The sequence below is a fragment of the Bombina bombina genome, chromosome 1 (assembly GCF_027579735.1).
Source record: "Bombina bombina isolate aBomBom1 chromosome 1, aBomBom1.pri, whole genome shotgun sequence".
In the NCBI taxonomy this organism is placed as follows: domain Eukaryota; kingdom Metazoa; phylum Chordata; class Amphibia; order Anura; family Bombinatoridae; genus Bombina; species Bombina bombina.
In genome coordinates this window covers 666,006,580-666,025,514 of record NC_069499.1, presented here as the reverse complement: position 1 = coordinate 666,025,514, position 18,935 = coordinate 666,006,580, and the positions used below count along the sequence as shown (strand labels likewise).

At 36.0% G+C, this 18,935-nt stretch overlaps 1 protein-coding gene across 1 annotated transcript in view; it reads right to left on the bottom strand.

The window, feature by feature from the left end:
• GAB3 (GRB2 associated binding protein 3) overlaps positions 1-9,125 on the bottom strand; it is a 474,087-nt gene extending 464,962 nt beyond the window's left edge. Inside the window, exon 1 of the mRNA XM_053699128.1 lies at positions 8,954-9,125. Within this exon, the coding sequence (XP_053555103.1) occupies positions 8,954-9,025 (72 nt within the window). The 5' untranslated portion in view covers positions 9,026-9,125. The remainder of the gene's footprint in view (positions 1-8,953) is intronic.
• Between the last annotated feature and the right edge of the window lie 9,810 nt (positions 9,126-18,935).

Genomic DNA, 18,935 nt, shown 5'->3' with positions numbered 1-18,935 from the left:
GCCCTTCCCTTGTTCCCAGTTTGTTTGGATTTGAAAGCTTGCATTGTGTGGCTGTTTTATGGTCCCAGGTAATGGAAAGGACATTGACGAGGTACATGGGCTTGTCCCATTTAGCCAGATGCGGTAACTAACCTTTCCATTTTTGCTTTTAAATCTTAGCTGAGAGCTTGTAAGTGAGTGCTGGGTTTTCTCTATGTGTTTATATATATATATATATTCTCAATCATTTATTTTTCCTTTTTTCCCTCAGAAATAGGCAGTTATTTATTAAAGGGCGCCTGTAAGTAAAGTAGATTTGTATAATCTACAAATGCATGATAAAAAGACAATGAAATAGCACTTAGGGGCCGATTTATCAACCCTGATGCCCCTGTTTCCGTGCGAGCCTTCGGGTCAGTGCATGCTGTCGGCATTAAGTGATGTCTGGCTGACACGATACGCTACAGCGTATCATGTAGGCCAGACTTTAATGAATCGACCCCATAGTCTGAACTTCACACGAGTAGTAAATTTCTATTCTGAGAAATTTCAAATTTATGTCTATTTCCACTCCCCCTGTATCATGTGACAGCCAATCACAAATGCATATACGTATATTCTGTGAATTCTTGAAGTAGGAGCTGGTGATTCAAAAAGTGTAAATATAAAAAGACTTGTTTAAAATTGCCTGCTCTATCTGAATCATGAACGTTTAATTTGTGTCCCTTTAACCCCTGGCCATGTAAAGCAGTAATTAGTCCATCAGTGTAATTAACACACATATCCCTTGTATTGTCTCTGGGGTTCTCTGCAATGATCCATGGTCTAGAAGGGGGGACATCAGATAAAAAAACCGGTCACCCAGTTGGTATCAGCAGCTACCTACATCCTTTGGCCAGCAAGTGCCTTTGGACAGGAGTAAATTATGTCATTTACATCCATTCACCCTAGAGAGGCCCTTGTTAGGAAGTTATTTGCTGCTGCTAAGAACCATGGGATATCATGCACCGCATCACATCATAAAGATAAATGGATATGTCAATAACAGCAAGGTCACATGCAAACTCCCACCCAAAGTGTCAAACCCTAGGTGCAAGCCTTGTCAGCATCTGCCTAGATATGCCACTTCCCATAGAGATTTACAAGTATGGTAGTTACTTGGTACTTCTGTGTAGAAACTCCCCTCTTGTGCTTTATCTAAAATTATTTCAAATAAATAAATACAAATAAAATTAACCTAAAACTAGCTTACACTTCCAGAATCCAATTAGTTTATGTATATTGTCACAGAAATGTAAAGTTTATATGCATAGTTACTATACTATAGTATAAATCTGCAATTAAAAACACTATTACAAAATAAATGTTTTAAAAATATCTACACAGTAAATTTGTTTTATTTTGCAGTTTAGGGACATACCCTTTTATCTGATCCCCTGAGGCCAGTTAGGAACAGACACAGCATAAATTAGCTACTGCAGAGATCAAACTTCCTCTGGATAGAATGAAACTTCTGAAGTCTGCAGCATGTACTTCTACATTCTCTTGGGAATTGGAAAATAACACATTGCAGAGTAAAATCATAGAAAAAAGGCAACACAATTGTTTTTACTACATATGATTAAACCATTTCATGTGCAATTTAATTTTGAGATGTATGTCACTTAAATAATATGCTTCAGATCCACATCATTTACCTATTACTGAAAAGTAAGTTTATTTCATGACAGCACAATGTTGGTTTTACTGCCAATCTATTAAGAGTTACACTTTTAATGGGGCAAATAAACATATAGATAATTAATTTCTCGTCTATACTATGTAAAAACAACTGAGCTGAAGTCAAAAATTAAGATTATTTAAACTGAACTTACAATTAGAATGTCTCTGTACCTTTAACATTTTTACCAAATTGCAAAATCAGATTATAAGTGCTGGTCAAAACAGGATGCCTAGGGTCTAGCTTCATCAAAGAAAACAAAGACCATGATAGATTAGATTCAGAAGATTTATAAAGTTTTTCCAAATAATGGGCACAATAAGCACATTCAAATATTTCAAATATGTGTGTGTCTTATGGAGTTACTAGATACTAAGGGTATGAATATCTAATTAGTTCAGAACATTTTTTGTGTAATAAAAAAAAAAAAAAAAAAAAAGAACAAATTTAATTAAGTTATTACTTCAAATGATTGATCTAGTTATGATTATCACGTGTATTTATGTTTACATGACTACTCTTTGTTTGCCCTTGTATGTTTTTGTCATCCTTTAATAGAGTTGGATTAAAAAATAATTTGCATTTCACATGTTATTTGGTATATTTTTCTATATATATATATATTAAATGGGAAAGTGCAAATCTATTAAAACTTACAGGGATTACAAGTGAGGTGCAAAAGTTTTTTTGCGCAAGCAATAGTCTTATTGCAATCATTTTTAATTGCGCTGATATTACAAGTTGAGCGAAATCGCGACTGCAAAACACATCAAAAATACATTACAAAATACAGTTTTCATTCATAAGCACACCATTTTATAAAAATTATTCCAAAAAATTGCATTAAAAAAGTTATAAGGGCTCAAAGATATGAGATAGAAAAAAAATGTATTTGTATGTATATAGATATGTTTTACTATGTATTTACTGTAAATATTTGACATTCCAGTGTTATGCACATAGAATATGGTCTATCTTTTTTTTTTTATATACAGGTGGCCCTCGTTTTACAACGGTTCAATTTACACCGATTCAGAATAACAACTTTTTTTTTCCAGTCATGTGACTGCTATTGAAAAGCAGTGCATTTATTAAAATAGCCAGTAGTGGAGCTGTCCACTTGTGTTGCAGCAAAGCCAAGCAAGCTGAAATTATTCAGTTTAACCAGACCTGAGCTATCGAGCAGATTTCAAAGGAACAAGATCTTCCTGTCTATAAATCAGTCCAGATTGGAATGCATAGAAAGAACTGTTTGCAGAAAAATGCAAGTGAAGTATGTGTTGTGATTATTTTATTAGGTTTACAATGCTGTTTAGCATTCAGTCTTCATTTCAAAGCTTTAAAAATAATGTATTAGGTGTTACTTATGACAATTTTGAGAGGGGACTGGAACCTATCTCCCTCACTTCCCATTGACTTACATTATAAACTGGGTTTCAATTTACAACCATTCCTTTTGGAACCTAACCCCGGCGTAAACTGAGGGCTACATATACATTATATATATATATATATATATATATATATATATATATATATATATATATATATATATACATACATACATACATATTTAAAAAAAAATGATTAAAAAAAAAACAGATATATGTAGAAATATTTATTTATGAATAAATAAAACATAAATATTTAATATTCCAATGTTCTTAATGTAATATATTTTCATGTCGGGTTAGCTCAATTACAAAAATGCTATATTGTTTATATATATATATATATATATATATATATATATATATATATATATATATATATATATATATATATATATATATATATATATATATATATATATATATATATATATATACTGCGCCACTTGTAATCTAGCACAGTCAGTGCTGTCCCTAATTGGCCACAGCAGAGAAGGTAAACTAAGTTACAACATGGCAGCCTCCATTGTTTTATAGACAATAACACTTTACACTTATTTTGTGAATATTTAAACAGCTAATGAAACGTTAAAAAAATACATCTACATGTTATTCTCAGACTAATCTTTTCTTTGAATGCATCATTGTATCTAACATTTATTTAGTATTTAATGTCCCACTATTCCTACTCTAGCAGCTTTATGCTGTATGTCAACTTTCAAGAATGAGTGTCGGTTTTTACAAATACTATTAAAAACAGGGGCACTTTCATTCATGAAAGTTTACATTTCACCCATTTTGTTAAAATACTTACCTTTTCTTCTTGAAGCCGGAGAAGCGATGTCCCCCTCCTGCCGCTCGTCTCTTACATCAGCAATGACGAATCCGGCTTCCTCCAATCACGGCGTTGCCTCAGGCAATGATTCCTCGGGGGGGGGGGGGGAGCCGTGATTGGAGGATGCCGTATTCGTCATTGCTGATGTAAGAGACGAGCAGCAGGAGGGGGACATTGCTTCTCCGGCTTAAAGTGATGGTAAATTGAGGGCAATGTGAAGGTAAAATCGTATTACTTAAGTCTCTATCACCAAAATCGCTATTTTTTTTTAATTTAAAATTCAATTGTTTTTTTTTTAAATAATATTTTACTTACTGAGCGTTATCGCTCCTTGCTCCGCCCCCAGTATTACTTCCTGATCTGTGTATGAGTTGTAGTAGAGAGCGGAACAACCCGCTCTCTACGTCATTATATAAGGAATATTGTTCAACTATTCACTTTGCGCATGCGTTAATTGCTTAATACATGTTTTCAGACGATCAGTCTGAGATCTAACATGTAGCGCATGCGCATAGCTAACGAGGGGCATGTTAGTGTGTTTTACAGTCCCCGACTGGCCAGGATTCTGATTGCAAGTTGAAAACACGTGATTTTTAAAATCTATGGCGGCGATTGTACAGGTGGAGGAACGGAGCTGAAATGGAAGCATCTAAAAAGTAAATATTTACAAATACTGACAGTTTTCAGCGTTTTGGTGAATGAAAGTGCATTTTTTTTTTTGTTATCTATACTATCGCATGTTGAAGTTTGCAATACTTTACCATCACTTTAAAGAAGAAAAGGTATTTTAACAAAATGGGTGAAATGTAAACTGAAAGTGCCCCTGTTTTTAATAGTATTTGTAAAAACCGGCACTCATTCTTGAAAGTTGACAAACAGCATAAAGCTGCTAGAGTAGGAATAGTGATAGAGTAATAATGCCCCTTTAAATGTCTTAAACTATTCCTACTCTACCAGCTTTATGTCAACTTTCAAGAATGAGTGCCAGTTTTTAAAAATACTATTAAAAACAGGGGCACTTTCATTCATGAAAGTTTACATTTCACCCGTTATGTTAAAATACCTTTTCTTCGTGAAGCCGTGGAAGCAATTCCCCCTCCTGCCGCTCGTCTCTTCTTACGTCAGCAATGATAAATACGGCATCCTCCAATCACGGCTTCCCCCCCACAAGAGGAATCATTGCCTGAGGCAACGCCATGATTGGAGGAAGCCGGATTCGTCATTGCTGATGTAAGAGACGAGTGGCAGGAGGGGGACATTGCTTCTCCGGCTTCAAGAAGAAAAGGTAAGTATTTTAACAAAATGGGTGAAATGTAAACTTTCATGAATGAAAGTGCCCCTATTTTTAATAGTATTTGTAAAAACCGGCACTCATTCTTGAAAGTTGACATACAGCATAAAGCTGCTAGAGTAGGAATAGTAAGACATTAAATACTAAATAAATGTTAGATACAATGATGCATTCAAAGAAAAGATTAGTCTGAGAATAACATGTAGATGTATTTTTTTAAAGTTTCATTAGCTGTTTAAATATTCACAAAATAAGTGTAAAGTTGTATTGTCTATAAAACAATGGAGGCTGCCATGTTGTAACTTAGTTTACCTTCTCTGCTGTTACTCATTCTTGAAAGTTAAAGTGAAGGTCCATTTTGATGAATTAGTGCCCTGTTTTTAATAAACCTATTAAAATCAAGGGTGCTTTAATTCATCAAAATTGACATTTCACTGTTTTCTTCAAAAACTTACCTTTTAATCCTGAATGCCGCTCCAGCGATTCCCCCGGCTGTCGGAAGCCTCTGCAGACGTCAGAAATGACGAATCAGGCTTCCTCCAATCACAGCTTCCCAGGGGAATCTTAGTCTGATGCAACGCTGTGATTGGAGGAAGCCGGATTCGTCATTTTGGACCTGTGAAGATAGTGCTGGAGCGGCTGCCAGGATTAAAAGGTAAGTTTTTGAACAAAACGGTGAAATCTCAATTTTGATAAATTAAAGTGCCCATGTTTTTCATAGGTTTATTAAAAAAAAATGGGCACTAATTCATCAAAATGGACCTTCACTTTTAAAAAAGAAAAGTCTCTCTTTGTAGAAAACAACAAAAGGAAATGGATGTAGTTTGTCTTCCATGTGGTGTATTTTGTTATGATTAGCAACCCCTAGACACACAATGTGCATTTCAGGTCACTTGTGCCACCTCCCAACAGACAAACACTTCTCTAATTTTATCTCTCCTGCTCTAAAATATATCTAATTGTCAAACTCTGAGACAATGCAGCTGCAATTCTCCAAAGCTCTTTAAAGCTGCAAAATAGAAGTCAGTTTTTAATAGTTTAACTTTATACAGTAGTTAGGACACATAAAGATAAAGCACCTGTCATTGAAATTGATATTTATAAATTTACACAACTTTCAGTTATTTCCAAAAGGGTCAAGGTGAAATTACACAGAAAAGGAAACATATTCAAAAAACACCGAATTGTATTCAACTTATCTACACCAAGAAGTCATATAAGCCACATACTGTAGGATAGCACCTCTCATCAGGAGTGGGATTTTAATGTTCTACCGTATTTACAAATCTCTAGATTTTAAGTTATATTTTATAAACACCACTTAAGTGGTTGTTCAGTCAGCTCACAAGTACTACACAACATCCAATAGGAAGGACAGAAACCCATGCGGTTGCTCTCAGCAACGCTGTGCTTTCTCTCACCCTGGTATTGGCACCTTCTTCAGAATGTTGTAAAGGAATATAGTCGTAATCAATTAATCTCCTCCTCCTAGAACAGTGGTGGTGAACCTATTGTACGAGTGCCCAAGGGGGCACTTAAAACAAATTTGCTGGCACTTTGTCTCTGGGCTACCTTAATACTGTTTGGTTTTACTGGCTGCAACTGTAGTGTGTAAATATTTTATTTAATCTTAAAAGGGCCATTATAGTGTTAAAATAATTTGCTCTAATCTGTTAAAGTATATTGTTTTAACACTAGTGACACTGTAATGCTATGTGCAAAAGGGGTTAAACACAGTTAAAGTTCCACTCGGCCAAACGTAAACTGTCACTGATCAGATCAGCAGTGCTAGCTACTCTCAAAAAATAGTTTGCCACCTCTGTTGTAGTACATAATGTAATTTATGTAAATCTGAGAAAAAATAAAAGCTGACAAGGCAAAGATGGGGTTTAAGAATTACTTTAGTAAATCTTAAATGCACATACACACCCAAATATATATATATATATATATATATATATATATATATATATATATAAAATGATATACACAAACACAGTACAAGAATTGTGTAAATGCATAGTAAAGAGTACATCAAGCTAAAAAATAAATAAAATAGCAGTGTACAACATTTATTTTTGTTTATACTTTTGGATATGATGCTTGCATGGTCACTCAAAACATACAAATTTGTTTCTGAACAGTATAGCAAACTTGATTTCTTTTGTTATGGTATATGAGATTCCCATAATGCCTAGCAGAGCACCACAGAGTGATTATGTATAGTACAATGAATTAATAATGATATTGACTACTGGATATATGCTCTTGTTGATAGTTTTAGTACACAGCACCACATGAAAAAAGTAAGATAAACACACATGCTCATCAACAGTAAATTTATGAAATCAACAACCTTGAAGTAAAATATGCCCTTCACAGATATTGTTTATACATTTACTGAGGCAATAGTAAACAGTAAGAATCAACTGTCATTTGCATACTAACCTACATTTCAACCTATAATAAAACATAGTTACAAATTCCACTTTGTAGTGTGGATGATTCCACTTATTGTGAAAATCAAGTGTTACTTGTCCTCTTACTTTCTACAGATTTCAAATCAACATAAAATTTCTGTTTATTTTCTAAAAAGTACACTTGTATTCATATTGTGATTCAGGTTAGGTATTACTACCAACAAATGATTAAATCAGTATGACATCACCATTTGAAGCCCAATGCTATTTACTCAAAAGATGTCATCATTCTGGTTTAGAATGTGATAAATGAAGACGAACTGGTTTAAATGCTATATTAAGTATTACAAAGTTATGTATGTTATGATAGTCAGATATACCATAAAATTAGCAAAATGGGTGGACAATTCAACTCATGGGATACATTAATGACTATGAGTCACTAGTGCTGTGTGTGATACTGTCTACAAAAAGATGTCAGTGACTTTGTTGCTTCCTCAATTTACAAAATTAAAAAGCAAACGTCAGCAAACAAAAGAGCAGCTAATACAATAAATATTTGCATGGGTTAAGATAGTATTTCAGGAACAAGCAGGGGGGGGGGTATAGTTTTTCATTGTACATTTCTTACTGGGAAATTAAAATGTGTGTGTGTGTGAGAAAGGGAGGGGAGTTGCCGTTTTATTATATCCACGCCACGCAATTCCCACAGTTAACAATAACAGTATGTGTTAAATTCCAGAAATCTGCCATAAAAATATGAATTAAATGTTTTAAGTCTAATGTGGAGAAATAGAGGGACTCTTTATTTCTGCCTGGAATGTCTCTGTAGCTGACTTGCATTGATACAGCTTCCTATGTGACACACACCCTGTTTTTCCCAGCAAAAAAAAAAAAAGGACAGGCTGATCTTGTAAAAATAGAGTATCTAAGCAAAGTGCACATTCTCCCCCACATCCTTTGAGCTGCAAATTCCCATCCCCTCTGTCCCTTTGCGGATAGTAATAATGCAGACATCAACTTATGACTAGCAATAAGCACATAAACAATTGTACTATTAAAAGTTAGTGTACGAAAAAAAAAAAAAGTAGTACATTCACTTTTTATAAATAAAACAAAATCACACTGATACTGCATTATTGACGAGCTACTTTGCAAATGTATAAACCAATAACGGAAAGTGTGCACTGGCTTCATATAGTGCTGATCACAGGAGCATGGTGAGTACCACCTAGCGCAGAAGTCCATGTGATAGAAACTAGACGCACTAATATGAAAGGGGCAAAATAATGTTGATGGGGAAATGTTCTTACTTACGTATCGTTTTAGTTTCTTTTCAGGAGGTGACTTGATGAGCCAGCCAGTGCAGATCTCGTCCCCTGCACTCATTTTGTGTCCCCTCTACCAAGAGACAGACAAATCCAGTGTGTATTGTTCCTGCTTATTTAGCACTCAGAGCAATCAGCTTCCTTCAGCTGTGTTCAAATGCTGCTCGTATCGCAAGAAGGAAGTTAAGACATTGATCACTGACACTGCCAGATCCCCTCCCACTGAACACAATAATGTATGAGGCTGACACAGCACGTGATCTGGACGAGCTGCTTTATAAACACAAACATAGCACGTGCGCAATTACCTCAACATTTAGGCTTTGCAAAACGAGTCCTTGTGTCACTTTATGTTGCTAGGGTTAAGGGTGTAGTGGAAGAGAGGTGAGGATGGAATACAGATGAAGCAGATGGTATACTCAGGCATAGGACCTGCTTCATGCACAGTAACTTTACTATATGGTTCAGGGTGTGCTGTTAGCAGCGTGCACTAATGATAACCTTGCAATGACGTGTTGAGAGGCTAAAATAATAATAATCATAAATTCATATTTATAATACATATGCAAATATGTACTGCAAGTACAAGTATGGAAGAAAAAAAAAACAGGAAGTTTGACAGCAGACACAAAGGATAATGTGACTATTGTCCATTCCAAAGGATTGTTTTCAACAAGGTTCCCAGTGTTAATAAAGGAAGCTTGGCAGTTCAAAACTACAATCTCGAAGGTGCCTGCTGCCCTGCCATTGCAAAGGCAGTGAAACCCACCATTAGTACCCCCTGGGTACTTGATATTTATCACTGTGGTCAGTTTCTTGGACCCCCAAATAGTATATGGTCTAGAACAACCCCTTGATGTTGACAAATGGTGACAGTAAAACGTCATAATTTTATTATCAATATTATAAACAGAGCGAAAGCATCAAACAAGGAATTGGAATAATTGTGCTTTATATAAAAAAATCATAACCACCACAAAAAGGGTGGGCCTCATGGACTCTTGCCAATATGAAAGAAATGAATTTATCAGGTAAGTTCTTACATAAATTATGTTTTCTTTCATGTAATTGGCAAGAGTCCATGATCTAGTGACGTATGGGATAGCAGATTCCCAAGATGTGGAACTTCCACGCAAGAGTCACTAAAGAGGGAGGGATAAAATAAAGACAGCCAACTCCGCTGAAAAAATAATCCACAACCCAAATCAAAAAGTTTTAATCTTATAATGAAAAAAACTGAAATTATAAGCAGAAGAATCAAACTGAAACAGCTGCCTGAAGTACTTTTCTACCAAAAACTGCTTCAGAAGAAGAAAAAACATCAAAATGGTAGAATTTAGTAAAAGTATGCAAAGAAGACCAACTTGCTGCTTTGCAAATCTGATCAACAGAAGCTTCATTCTTAAAAGCCCAGGAAGTAGAAACTGACCTAGTAGAATGAGCCGTAATCCTTTGAGGCGGGGATTTACCCGACTCCACATAAGCATGATGAATCAAAGACTTTAACCAAGATGCCAAAGAAATGGCAGAAGCCTTCTGACCTTTCCTAGAACCAGAAAAGATAACAAATAGACTAGAAGTCTTCCTGAAATCTTTAGTAGCTTCAACATAATATTTCAAAGCTCTTACTACATCCAAAGAATGTGAAGATCTCTCCAGAGAATTCTTAGGATTAGGACACAAAGAAGGGACAACAATTTCTCTACAAATGTTGTTAGAATTCACAACTTTAGGTAAAAAAATTAAATGAAGTCCGCAACACCGTCTTATCCTGATGAAAAATAAGAAAAGGAGATACACAAGAAAGAGCAGATAACTCAGAAACTCTTCTAGCAGAAGAGATGGCCAAAAGGAATAAAACTTTCCAAGAAAGTAATTTAATATCCAGAGAATGCATAGGTTCAAACAGAGGAGCCTGTAAAGCCCTCAGAACCAAATTAAGACTCCAAGGAGGAGAAATTGACTTAATGACAGGCTTAATACGAACCAAAGCCTGTACAAAACAATGAATATCAGGATGATTAGCAAGCTTTCTGTGAAAAAGTACAGAAAGAGCAGAGATTTGTCCTTTCAAGGAACTTGCAGACAAACCCTTATCCAAACCATCCTGAAGAAACTATAAAATTCTAGGAATTCTAAAAGAATGCCAAGAGAATTTATGATAAGAACACCAAGAAATGTAAGTCTTCCAAACTCGGTAATAAATCTTTCTAGACACAGATTTACGAGCCTGTAACATAGTATTAATCACTGAATCAGAGAAACCTCTATGACTAAGTATTAAGAGTTCAATCTCCATACCTTCAAATTTAATGATTTGAGATCCTGATGGAAAAATGGGCCTTGAGATAGAAGGTCTGGCCTTAACGGAAGTGTCCAAGGTTGGCAACTGGCCATCCGAAGGAGATCCGCATACCAAAACCTGTGTGGCCATGCTGGAGCCACCAGCAGTACAAACGAATGCTCCATTAGGATTTTGGAAATCACTATTGGAAGAACTAGAGGCGGAAAGATATAAGCAGGTTGATAATTCCAAGGAAGTAACAACGTGTCCACCGCTTGCGCCTGAGGATCCCTGGATCTGGACAGATACCTGGGAAGTTTCTTGTTTAGATGAGAAGCCATCAGATCTATTTCTGGAAGTCCCCAGATTTGAACAATTTGAAGAAATACCTCTGGGTGAAGAGACCATTCGCCCGGATGTAACGTCTGGCGACTGAGATAATCTTTCCCAATTGTCTATACCTGGGATGTGAACCGCAGAAATTAGACAGGAGCTGGATTCCGCCCATACAAGTATCCGAGATACTTCTTTCATGGCTTGAGGACTGTGAGTCCCACCTTGATGATTGACATACGCCACGGTTGTGACATTGTCTGTCTGAAAACAAATAAACGATTCTCTCTTCAGAAGAGGCCAGAACTGAAGAGCTCTGAAAATCGCACGGAGTTCCAAAATGTTGATTGGTAATCTCGCCTCCTGAGATTCCCAAACCCCTTGCGCTGTCAGAGATCCCCATACAGCTCCCCAACCTGAAAGACTCGCATCTGTTGAGATCACAGTCCAGGTTGGACGAACAAAAGAGGCCCCTTGAATTAAACGATGGTGATCCAACCACCAAGTCAGAGAAGATCGAACATTGGGATTTAAGGATATTAATTGTGATATCTTTGTATAATCCCTGCACCACTGGTTCAGCATACAAAGCTGGAGAGGTCTCATGTGAAAACGAGCAAAAGGGATCGTGTCCGATGCAGCAGTCATGAGACCTAGAATTTCCATGCACAAAGCTACCGAAGGGAATGATTGAGACAGAAGGCTTCGACAAGCTGAAACCAATTTCAGACATCTCTTTTCTGTTAGAAACAAAGTCATGGACACTGAATCTATTTGGAAACCCAAAAAGGTTACCCTTGTCTGAGGAATCATGGAACTCTTTGGTAAATTGATCCTCCAACCATGTCTTTGAAGAAACAATACAAGTTGATTCGTATGAGATTCTGCAGAATGTAAAGACTGAGCAATTACCAAGATATCGTCCAAATAAGGAAATACCGCAATACCCTGTTCTCTGATTACAGAGAGAAGGGCACCGAGAACCTTTGAAAAGATCCTTGGAGCTGTTGCTAGGCCAAGCGGAAGAGCAACAAACTGGTAATGCTTGTCTAGAAAAGAGAATCTCAGAAACTGATAGTGATCTGGATGGATTGGAATATGAAGATATGCATCCTGTAAGTCTATTGTAGACATATAATGCCCTTGCTGAACAAAAGGCAGAATAGTCCTTATAGTCACCATTTTGAATGTTGGTATCCTTACATAACGATTCAATTTTTTTAGATCCAGAACTGGTCTGAAGGAATTCTCCTTCTTTGGTACAATGAACAGATTTGAGTAAAACCCCAGACCCCGTTCCAGAACTGGAACTGGCACAATTACCCCAGCCGACTCTAGGTCTGAAACACATTTCAGAAACGCCTGAGCCTTTACTGGGTTTACTGGAATACGTGAGAGAAAAAATCTTCTCACAGGCGGTCTTACCTTGAAACCTATTCTGTACCCTTGTGAAACAATGTTCTGAATCCAAAGACTTTGAATCGAATTGATCCAAACTTCTTTGAAAAATCGTAACCTGCCCACTACCAGCTGTGCTGGAATGAGGGCCGCACCTTCATGCGGATTTGGGAGCTGGTTTTGACTTTCTAAAAGGCTTGGATTTATTCCAGACTGGAGAAGGTTTCCAAATGGAAACTGTTCCTTTAGGGAAAGGGTCAGGCTTTTGTTCCTTATTTTGACGAAAGGAACAAAAACGATTAGCAGCCCTATATTTACCTTTATATTTTTTGTCCTGAGGCAAAAAAGCTCCCTTCCCCCCAGTAACAGTTGAAATTATTGAACCCAACTGAGAACCAAATAATTTATTACCTTGGAAAGAAAGAGAAAGCAACGTTGACTTAGAAGTCATATCTGCATTCCAAGACTTAAGCCATAAAGCTCTTCTAGCTAAAATAGCTAAAGACATATACCTGACATCAATTCTAATGATATCAAAAATGGCATCACAAACAAAGTTATTAGCATGTTGAAGAAGTTTAACAATGCTATAAGCATTATGGTCTGACACTTGTTGCGCTAAAGCCTCCAACCAGAAGGTAGAAGCTGCAGCAACATCAGCCAAAGAAATAGCAGGTCTGAGAAGATTGCCTGAACATAAATAAGCCTTCCTTAGAAAGGATTCAATCTTCCTATCTAAAGGATCCTTAAAAGAAGTACTATCTGCCGTAGAAATAGTAGTACGTTTAGCAAGAGTAGAGATAGCCCCATCAACTTTGGGGATTTTTTCCCCAAAACTCTAATCTATCAGATGGCAAAGAGTACAATTTCTTAAACCTTAGAAAAGGAGTAAATGAAGTACCCAGACTATTCCATTCCCTATAAATTACTTCTGAAATAGCATCAGGAACTGGAAAAACTTCTGGAATAACTACATGAGGTTTAAAAACTGAATTTAAACACTTATTAGTTTTAATACCAAGAGGACTAGACTCCTCCATATCTAATGCAATCAACACTTCTTTAAGTAAAGAACAAATAAACTCCATCTTAAACAAATATGAAGATTTATCAGTGTCAATATCTGAGGCAGAATCTTCTGAACCAGATAGATCCTCATCAGAAATAGATAAGTCAGAAGGATTGCGGTCATTTAAAAATTCATCTGAAATATGAGAAGTTTTAAAAGACCTTTTACGTTTAATAGAAGGAGGAATAACAGACAGAGCCTTCCGAATAGAATTAGAAACAAATTCTCTTACATTAACAGGAACATCCTGAACATTAGATGTTGAAGGAACAACAGGTAATGGATTATTACTAATAGAAATATTATCTGCGTTTGATAGTTTATCATGACAACTAACACAAACTACAGCCGGAGGAACAGTTACCAAAAGTTTACAACAAATGCACTTAGCTTTGGTAGAACCGACATCAGGCAGCGTCTTTCCAGAAGTAGATTCTGATCCAGGATCAGGTAGTGACATCTTGCAATATGTAATAGAAAAAACAACATATAAAGAAAAATTATCAATTTCCTTAAATGACAGTTTCAGGAATGGGAAAAAATGCAAAACAGAACAAGCCTCTAGAAACCAGAAGCAACTAAAAAGTGAGACTGAAATAATGTGAAAAAAACGGGCGCCAAGTATGACGCCCACATTTTTGGCGCCAAGTATAACGCCCACATTTTTTGGCGCCAAGAATGATGCCCATAATTTTTGGCGCCAAAAAAACGTCCGCAACACACATACGTCAAAAATGATGCAACCACGTGAAAACTTACGGCGTCAACTATGACGCCGGAAATGACAAAATTTTTGCGCCAAAAAAGTCTCACGCCAAAAATGACGCAATAAATTGAAGCATTTTCTGCACCCGCAAGCCTAACAGCCCGCAATTTAGAAAAAAAGTCAATTGAAAATTTTTAAGGTAAGAAAAATATAAATTCATATGCATTTTCCCAAAAAAATTAAACTGACAGTCTGAAAGAAGGAATACTGATTATCCTGAATCATGGCAAATATAAGTTTAACACATATATTTAGAACTTTACATATAAAGTGCCCAACCATAGCTTAGAGTGTCATGAATAAAATAAGACTTACTTACCCTAAGACACTCATCTACATATAGTAGATAGCCAAACCAGTACTGAAACGAGAATCAGTAGAGGTAATGGTATATAAGAGTATATCGTCAATCTGAAAAGGGAGGTAGGAGAAGAAATCTCTATGACCGATAACAGAGAACCTATGAAATAGATCCCCTAGAGGAAGACCATGGTATTCAAATAGGCAATACTCTCTTCACATCCCTCTGATATTCACTGCATTCTGAGAGGAAAACCGGGCTTCAGCCTGCTGCGAAGCGCATATCAACGTAGAAATCTAGCACAAACTTACTTCACCACCTCCATGGGAGGCAAAGTTTGTAAAACTGAATTGTGGGTGTGGTGAGGGGTGTATTTATAGGCATTTTGAGGTTTGGGAAACTTTGCCCCTCCTGGTAGGAATGTATATCCCATACGTCACTAGCTCATGGACTCTTGCCAATTACATGAAAGAAAAGCAAATGGTTAACAATTAATTATGAATTAATATACATATAAATTATGTATATACATATATAATATACATATAAGGCAAAGGGGCTAATGAGAAGGGAGAGGTAGGCCCTACAATATGATCAGTTGGAGGGGGGGTATGCTACACTACAGGAAAACACATTTTATTAATAAATAAAATTAAAAAAATAAATGCATGTAAAGTGGGTACTGGCAGACTGCTACCAGTACCTAAGATAGAGGAGACCATTGGGAGGGGAGAAGGGTAAAATAGCTGTTTGGGAGGGATCAGGGAGTTGGAAGGGTAAGGGGGAATCCTACACTGCAGAAAAAAAATAATAATAAAAAAAAAAAAGAAAATTAATTTTAAAAAACCCTAAAACTTAAAGGGACAGTCTACTTTATTTTTTTTATTCTTTAAAAAGATAACGCCTTTATTACCTTTTCCCCAGCTTTGCACAACCAACATTGTTGTATTAGTTTACTTTATAACCTCTAAACCACTAAATATCTGCCTATTTATAAGCCACTACAGGCCGCCTCTTATCTCAGTGCATTTTATTAGCTTTTCACAGAACAGCCAGACACTGCTAGTTCATGTGTGCCATAAAGATACCATTGTGCTCATTCCTGTGGAGTTATTCATGAGTCAAGTTTGTAAAAACCTGAGATAAGAGGGCAGTCTGCAGAATCTTAGATACAAGGCAATTACAGAGGTAAAAAGTATATTAATATAACCGTGTTGGTTATGCAAAACTGGGGATTGGGTATAAAGGGATTATCTAGATTTTTAAGCAATAACAAATTTTAAGTAGACTGTCCCTTTAATACTGGTAGACTGTCTGCCAGTTCCTAAGATAGTGGTGACCAGTGAGGATGGGGGGTGAGGGAGGAAAAAGAGCGGTTTGGGAGAGATCAGGTAGGGATCAGGGGGTGGGAGGTGTCAGGTGGGAGGGTAATCTCTACACTTCAGTTAAAATTAACATTACAAGCTACTCAATTAACCCCTTCACTGCGGGGAATATTAAAAGTATGGTACACAGCTGCAATTAGAAGCTTTCTAATTACCAAAAACCAATGGCAAAACTGTGCATGTCTGCTATTTCTAAACAAAGGGGATCCAATAGAAGCTTTTACAATGATTGCACAAGTGGTATGTAAATCATTTTAGTGAGAAACGCAGTTTGTGAAAAAGTTTGTTTTTAATATGATTGCATTCGGCGGCGAAACAATGACATGAAATATACCAAAATGGCCCTAGATCAATATCTTGAGTTGTCTACATATATATATATATATATATATAATATATATACGGTATAGTTTTGATAAGTAAATAAATAAAATCAAACAAGGCTCTGTTTCTGTTTAAATGGAGTAAAAGCAAAATGCAAAAATTCCCCGCTACTTTAGGCAAGTTTTTCTCTAAAATTCACGGTCCTTAAGGGGTTCATTTGCTCAGTTCTTCCTTAAAATTATATACTTAAAGGAACAGTTTACCCTATGATTTTCTCCTTTTTAATGTGTTCCCAATTATCCATTTTACCTACTGGGGTGTATTACAATAGATTCTTCACCTTTATTTCCCCTTTAAAATAGCTGATTTTGCCTATTGTGAACAAGAAGGTTTAGATAAAATAATGCTCCCAGTGGGGGGCTGTGACAGAGAGGTACTGAAATGATAATTTTCCATTTTTCTCTGTAAGTACTGGCCTTTGAATAAACAGTAATAAGGACGATAAGGATAACTTTGTGTAAATAATTAGACAGATAATGAGGTATTCTTTCTCTGTGTAAGATCAGCCCATTGTACTGGTTTGTGGTTTGCAGTTAGCAGAAACAGTTATTTCATAAACAAAATTACACCTAAAGGAAAAAATACCATAGATTTTAAACGTTTTGTTTAAGAGCACACATTACTGGTTAATTTCTTTCTTGTATAAAATAAAAAAATAAAAAACATAGAGATAGAACAGTGTTTTGTCATCAGTGTTTTATGAAAGAGTTGGATTTCCCATTTCCAACGTTCATAACCTTTCTAAAGATGGGCAGTTTTTTTTTTTTTAACACTGGGAACAACATGGGCTTTTCTTTGAGAAGGGACAGTCCCTCAAAAAATGCATGCTATATATTTAAGGATCACAACAGTGACTTTTAACATCCTGTTATGTGCAGTTGAGCATACGTATTCACATTATTTATATTCAATCACTATCTTTCGGTTCTCAGATGCCATTCTGTCATGCTAAATTGGCAGATGGACATACATGGATGTAATGTAGGTGTCATTTTTTTATTTCAGGAAATCATCAATGAAGCCAGTCGGGCTGTATCAAGCAAGATAAGAACAGGCAAGGATGAGGGTAAAGAGTTTTAATAAGTTACTATTCAGACATCCCATAGTCCCTTTGATCCCACAGAAGGCAGATGTTTTTGTGCTGAATACACAAACACTTATGTTCGCCTAATAAACACTTTCACTTTTATTTCTTTTTGATTGGGGTGGGGAGGGGAATTATTTCCATATAATATTTATATACTAAATACAAAGTTGTTTCAAAAGAAGTTTAAAAAGCCAGGTATCTTCATTTTGATATGTGTGTGCCTTTGGAGATTGAGGTCATTTTGGTAAAAGCTGAAACTTGATTATTTCATTTGTTTTTTAATGAGATTTCAACACATGGCATAGAGCCATGGGGATCTAGCCACTGAGCTACTGCATCATAGCTGTATTATTATATAGTAGTACTCTATCTCCTAATTAATTCCATGTCACTCAGTGTTTTCAGTGGTAACTAGAGGTAGGAGGCAACCAGTTTTGCTATGGCTAAAATCCATCAGGTATCTTGATGCCAGAGGCAGTTGAAGAAGATTAGCCTTTCTGTATGGCTCAAAACTATGTATTTTTTCAAAATCCCTGCCTGGGGCATCTTCTATACTGCATAAAAAAATATCCATATGATGCATTCAAAACTCAGTTAAAATGTGTTCATAATTGTGCCCAATTTGCAAATGATATTACCTACATATTTGTTTATGTTTAAAACCTGCAAACAAACTCATTAATACAATCCATTTTTGGTATGATAATAATCACATTTCCACATTATTGTAATTTAAAGTAAAGTATTTATTAGTGGAAAAAGACAGACTTTCATTCATTTTATGGACATTTTCCTAAAATTCAAGACCAGTAAAATTGCTCAAAAATAGGACCCCCCCAGATTCTTATTTTTCTGTAATGGTTGATCAGTGGTTTAAAGTTTTCATACACACAAAGTGCATCAGTCAGCAAATTAAAGCTTTTGCACTGTATCTTTGAAAATGAAATACGGATCAACTTTCTTT